Source organism: Piliocolobus tephrosceles, unplaced genomic scaffold (assembly GCF_002776525.5).
Source record: "Piliocolobus tephrosceles isolate RC106 unplaced genomic scaffold, ASM277652v3 unscaffolded_12880, whole genome shotgun sequence".
In the NCBI taxonomy this organism is placed as follows: Eukaryota; Metazoa; Chordata; class Mammalia; order Primates; family Cercopithecidae; genus Piliocolobus; species Piliocolobus tephrosceles.
The window spans coordinates 141-6,476 of record NW_022294177.1 but is presented as its reverse complement, the minus strand read 5'-3'; the positions used below and the strand labels follow the sequence as shown (position 1 = coordinate 6,476).

The 6,336-nt window shown below is 40.7% G+C and overlaps 1 protein-coding gene across 1 annotated transcript; it reads left to right on the top strand.

Moving 5' to 3' along the window:
• Window positions 1–333: 333 nt before the first annotated feature.
• Window positions 334–5,420, top strand: LOC113219532 (cytochrome P450 3A8-like; the record flags this gene model as incomplete). Its single annotated transcript, XM_026450114.2, has 4 exons — window positions 334–427; window positions 2,751–2,803; window positions 4,691–4,790; window positions 5,322–5,420. Coding segments are annotated over 4 exons (346 nt in total), but the record flags the coding sequence as incomplete, so codon positions are not given.
• Between the last annotated feature and the right edge of the window lie 916 nt (window positions 5,421–6,336).

Below are 6,336 nucleotides of genomic sequence, written 5' to 3'. Positions count from 1 at the left end.
ACATAAAGGAATGAAGTTCCCTGGAAGAATTCCTACCTGAATCTCTCAGGATCATTCACATTTGAGAACATTTATCAAGTATTCGTTCCAGGAATGGGACCATGAAGACTTCTGCTGCTTTGAGCTAATCATCATAACTGTTTGGTGTCTCATGGTGGAGGCGCCAAAGGACCTGATGAACAAATATAATCATTGCCGTCAGAGTTACTGTTATTATTTATTGCCTTAATGTTACCTCCCCTTGAGCATTTCAGTTCCTCCGTCAGTGACTCACCAGCCCCTATATCTATAAAGTCACAATCCCTGTGACCTGATGTCTGTTTCACTTTGTAGATATGGAACCCATTCACATGGACTTTTTAAGAAGCTTGGAATTCCAGGGCCCACACCTCTGCCTTTTTTCGGAAATGTTTTGTCTTTCCGTAAGGTGAGTGTTTTTGAGCTTCCTCTTTTGCTTCTTATGGTTGCAAAGAGCAACTTAGTTCCATCAGTAAAAATGCTTCTCCTCAGGAGGAAGGTCTGAGGTTTTATACTTTCAGAAACAGTGTGTAGGCATCACCCAGAGCATGGCAAAGTTTACCCTGGGGCTCTCTTGCTAACTCTCAGGAACCTCAAGTTTGCCACAGTTGAACAGCCCAAATCTCAGGTAGATCAGCAACTTGATGTGCAGACATTGTGAGCACCATAAAGAGCATTTCCTTTTTGCTCGATGCAGGTTCCCAGGAAGGTACAGTCATACTTAGTATTAAAAGTAGGAACAGGAGCCCCTGATTGTGGCTTGTTTTCTGTGGACATGAGAGTCAAACTTTCCTCTCTGTAGCAGTAGCTTATGAGTAGCCTTTTTTCCCTTCCTCCTGCAAAGCTTTGAAACTCAGTGTATTAGGGAGATCAAGTATTTATCATTGGATCATTTGCACCTGCTTGAAGCCTCTCCAAAAAGTGCTAAATTTCCTGAGGGTATTTCCATGGCTCTACCACAGCTCTTACTCTCTATGACATCTTTTGCCACTTTGAGAGACAGAACAAAGGTGTTCTGCTTTACTTCTTTTCCTTTGAAGGTTGCATGTTGTGGGTGAGTCTCAGCAGGGAGTGGATGTACCTGAGATAAGAGAGTGGTTGTCTATTAACCTCAGATATTTAAGCACAATATGAATTTGTGGGTTTATTTTTTACACAAAGTCAGAATCACATGCAAAATCACTAGAAAGGGGATGATTTGACAAAATTATTAAATATTTAATTTCACTAAATAGAATGTCATATGTGCCACACGGACTGTGAACTTTGAGCCTTTGTGTCTAACCTCATCTGATGCTCTGTTCAGGGCCTGGTCCCTGGATGGAAAATTATGAGCTCATCTACACAGGGCCAGCAACAGCAGTCAGTTCTCTGGCTTAGACAATCTTTCCTGCATACCTGAGGCTTGTTTCTCAGATTCTAGTTCTCCCAAGTGAGGACTCTTGTCTAATTACTGCCGAGGAATTTCATCTTTTTTCCCTCTGCAAAAGCAATAATTTCCCTACTTTCACACACATCCGTGTAAGGAGGCCAGCAAACAGGCTTTGTGTGAGCAATAAAGGTTTTTAATTACTTGGGTGCAGATCGATTGAGTCTGAAAAAGGAGTCAGCGACGGGAGATAGGGGTGGGGCAGTTTTATAGGACTGGGGTAAGCAGTAGAAAGTTACAGTTAAAGGTGGTTATTCATTGTCAGCAGGGGAGGGGGCCACAAGGCGCATGGTGGGGAGATCATAAGACTCATTGTCCAGAAGAAGAATGTCATGAGGTCAATCCATCGATCAATTGGGGCAGGGCAGGAACAAGTCATAATGGAATGTTGTAAGGTTGGTCAATCAGTTAAGACAGGAGCTGGCTGTTTTACTTCTTTTGTAGTTTTTGGTTGCCTCAGGACATCTGTATATATACATGCAGGCTTGGGCTCAGAGGCCTGAAACTCATCATTTGCCCTATGTCAACTCTTTAGTAGATGTACCCCCAAGACACACATTCCTTAGACCTTCTTTTCCATAGTTAAAACTTCACCCCTGAAATGTAGAAAGAGGAAGATTTACTTTTAAGTTTCAGTGCAAACTCGAAGCAAGTGTCATAATTTGCTGTATCCAATGTGTAGAGGTGACATTTTCTCAGAACTTCCATGTTAAGCTGGAAAACTGGAAAGTGAGTCCACTTTGTCATTCTGTCACTCACTCATTTTTCACTCAACAAACATGCCTCACACTTATCTAAATCCGCTAGACTAAAAGGTCCCTGGTGTCTGTAACTTTCTAATTCTGCTAGAATTCCAGAGCGAGCTCATGAAATAAATGAAAAGGATGAAGAACAAAGAGATAAAAGAGTGCACATTCCCTTCTGATGCTCACTCACTTTCCCTCAGCCTTAGTTTCTCCATATGCCCCTGGAGGTGATCATTCAGGGATTTATGAGATTTTAGAGACTACACATGAAAAAGCAAAAAGACATCTGAAAGACAAGGAGTTACTTAGTATTTATACAAAAGGATCAGTCATTCAGTATCCACAACACTTAAAGAAAATTCAAGAGTGATTTTATATTTCCCATTTCAAACACCTCCTCTGTTTTCTCTCCTTTCCCTTATGATATCTCTAAATAAGCTTCCTCTAACTGCCAGCAAGACTAATTTCATAGGATTTGACTGTTTTCAGTCCCAATTAGAGGCAGGGTTAAGCACATTTAAAATAATAATCAAATACTATTTTGTTTCTCCTCCCAGGGCTTTTGGACGTTTGACATGGAATGTTATAAAAAGTATAGAAAAGTCTGGGGGTAAGTATTCTGGAAGCTTCCATTGGATAGACTTGTTTCTATGATGAGTTTACCCCACCGCACAGAGGACAGTCTCAGCCCAGAGCTTCTTGGGATGAAGCTCTTGCCAACCTAACTACAAACAGAGAGGTTCTCTGAAAGAAGAAGATATGTATTTGGGGGTAGAGTATTAGAATGGGAATCTGTGTGCCATTATAAGCTATGTGCAAATTCAGGGAGGGAAAGGAAGACAAAGATGTTCCAAGGAAAATATGAGGAGGACTTCACATGGGTTTTGAAAGAGTCTTCCTTCACTACAAAGATCAGTAACAAGGGTGATGCCACACCAAGGTTGGACAGGCAGTTGCTGGGCAGGTGTCCTTGCAGAAGTATTTTTGTGTAAGGTTGGGATGGGCTTTCTGCAAGCTCGTTGTTTCACAAAGTCTTTTGTGATAGTTTTGTTATCAGGCATACAAGCCTGAGAATCCTCTCTTCATAGCCTTCTTTGATTTATTTGTCAGGGTTTTTAATCACACACGTAGGCACACGGACACACTGACAAACACACACACACACACACACACGTGCCATAATTTTGGTTCTCACAACGTTCACACTCACTATTGTAAAACTTTTTGAGGCTTGTCCTACCAAGGATCCCCTGTGTCACCAGGTGTTGAGGTCTTTGGTCTAAACTAGGCTGGGAGCATTGTGGTTACCACTTTTCCCCAGACTTTGGTGGCCCAGGGACTCCCAGCATCACGTTCTGTCCAGTGTCTGCCTATTCCCCTCTTCTTTTTTTCTTTCCTTGGTGCCCTTTTATCGCATGCATTGTCTCAGACCCTTCTAATATGTGCTCATAAATGCAGGGCATCAACTCCTTCCTACATCGATTCACTTCCAATTAAAAGCCAAAACTCTTTATTTATACTTTGGATTTAACATGCTTTCGGAAGAAAGGTTGAGAGACATAGAGAAACAGATTGGGAAACCATTTATGCTCTGCTGTTTGTTTTTTTTTAACTTTCTGTGTAATTGTGGAATTTTTCATTCTGTTTTATTGTTAACTTTAAGCCAAGACTTTTTAATAGAAAGATATATAAGTATATCTTTGTCTATACCTTTCTGCTGAATTTAAAGAAATGCTGAATATTCTTAAACCATTGTGTTCCCTTGTGGGCTGACGGACTGTGATTTTATAAGGTGGCCTCAGCCAACTGCAGCCGCTGTCAGAGGGGCTAAATGTTTGGCAAGAGCAGTGGAAGAGGTGCAGTGGTGTGTTGGTTAACTAGAAGCAAGAGGCAGAAGGTTTTGCCTCTTTGTACTTCATTTTTTCTAATCAAGTCCTCAGAAACCACAGTGCTGCCTGAAGGGTGCTGTGGACCTGGCATGGCCCACACAAGGAACACAACTGAGTAGAAAGAACACACAGCACTGGATGTCCACAGGCCCCACAGCAACTGCCCTGGAAACACTTAGTCGTTGTGAGCATTTGATAATTTACTTGCCTTCATTTTTGCATGGACCTAATATTCTTTTTAAAAGTGAAATATTTTAAACATATGAAACATTGTGGAGAATGGCATGGAAAATACCCACATATGCACCACCCAGCTTAACAAATGCTCTCCTGTCATTTCTAACCATGATCTCTTTGAAGAGCTCTTTTGTCTTTCAATGTCTCTTCCTTGTTTGGCTCACATTACCCTTCATCGTATGAAGACTTGGGTGGCTCCTGTGTCAGAATCTTGCTGTGTGCTATACCTAATGAACTAGAACCTAAGATTACTGTGTATTGTACATCTAGGGTATTATGCAATGTCAGGATTAAAGTCTGGCTTCCTGGGTTGGGCTCCAGCTGTAGAATAAGGCTGTTGATGTTTAATCAACTCTGTTTTTTCCACACAGTTTTTATGACTGTCTACAGCCTGTGCTGGCTATCACAGATCCCAACATGATCAAAACAGTGCTAGTAAAAGAATGTTATTCTGTCTTCACAAACCGGAGGGTAAGCATCCAGTTTTGAAATTAAAATACTCATTGATTGATTAAATTTTATTTTAAAATTCTTATATATTCATAGACATTTGCCTAAAAAAATGTGCAGGAAGATTCCAGGTACACTTCATCCTACCCACCCCCCCAGTGTTGACATCTTGCAATCTTGCATAACTATAAATACAGCATATTCATGTTACGATAGTACAGGACATTGACATTGATACAGTTCACAGAGCTTATTCAGATTTCACCAGTTTTATGTGCCCTCATTTCTGTGTGTAGTTTTTTGTTTTTGTTTGTTGTTTTTTTCTTCGTTTGTTTTTTGAGAGGGAGTCTCGCTCTGTCACCCAGACTGGAGTGCAGTGGCGCCGTCTTGGCTCACTGCAACCTCTGCCTCCCGGGTTTACGCCATTTTCCTGCCTCAGCCCCACCACGCCCCGCTAATTTTTGTATTTTTAGTAGAGAGGAGGTTTCACTGTATTGGCCAGGCTGGTCTTGAGTGTGTGGGTGGTTCTATGCAAATTTATCACATTTGTAGATTTGTGCAATGACCAGTATGATCAAGATGCAGACCCATTCCATCTCCATATGGCTCCCTGCTGCTATCCTACAGTCACAAGTCGTCTTCTCTGAGAGGGTCTTTATCAGTGAAAATGTCTTTCTATTTTGAGGAGGCCAATGTATTAATATTTTTTTTATGGATTGTGCTTTTGGTGTCAAGTCTGAAAGTTCTTTGCCTAGCCCTCCTTCCTATATTGCCAATTTTTCTAAAAGTCATAAAGTTTCATGCTTTACTAAATGTAACTCTATTACCTATTTTGTGTTATTTTTTGCATAAGGTATGAGATTTAGATCAAGGTTCATTTTTTGTGGCTTATGGCTGTCCAGTTGCTCCAATGTCATTTTTGGAAAGTTGGGCATATTGTGAAAAATTAATTGGGCATATTTCTTTGTATCTTTCATTTGCTATTCTGTCCCATTGATCACTGTGTTTATTCTTCCACCAATAACAAACAGGTGACTCTAGTAGCTGTACAGTAACTCTTAACATCATGTACAGTGATTCTTCCCACTTCTATTGACTTATTTTTTCAGATTTGCTTTAGTTCTTCCTGGTCCTCTGCTTTTCCATAAAAATTCAGAACGAGTTTCTCAGTGTCTACAAATAAGCATGCTATTATTTTGAGAAGAATTGAATTAAATGGACAGATCAATGTAGGGAAAGTCTTATCTTTACTATGTTTGGTCTTTTTTTCTCTCTCTCTTTTTTATTTATTTATTATTATTATACTTTAAGTTCTAGGGTACATGTGCATAACGTGCAGGTTTGTTACATATGTATAGTTGTGCCATGTTGGTGTGCTGCACCCATCAACTCATCAGCACCCATCAACTCGTCATTTACATCAGGTATAACTCCCAATAAAATCCCTCCCGACTCCCCACTCCTGACGATAGGCCCCGGTGTGTGATGTTCCCCTTCCCGAGTCCAGGTGATCTCATTGTTCAGTTCCCACCTAAGAGTGAGAACATGGGGTGTTTGGTTTTCTGTT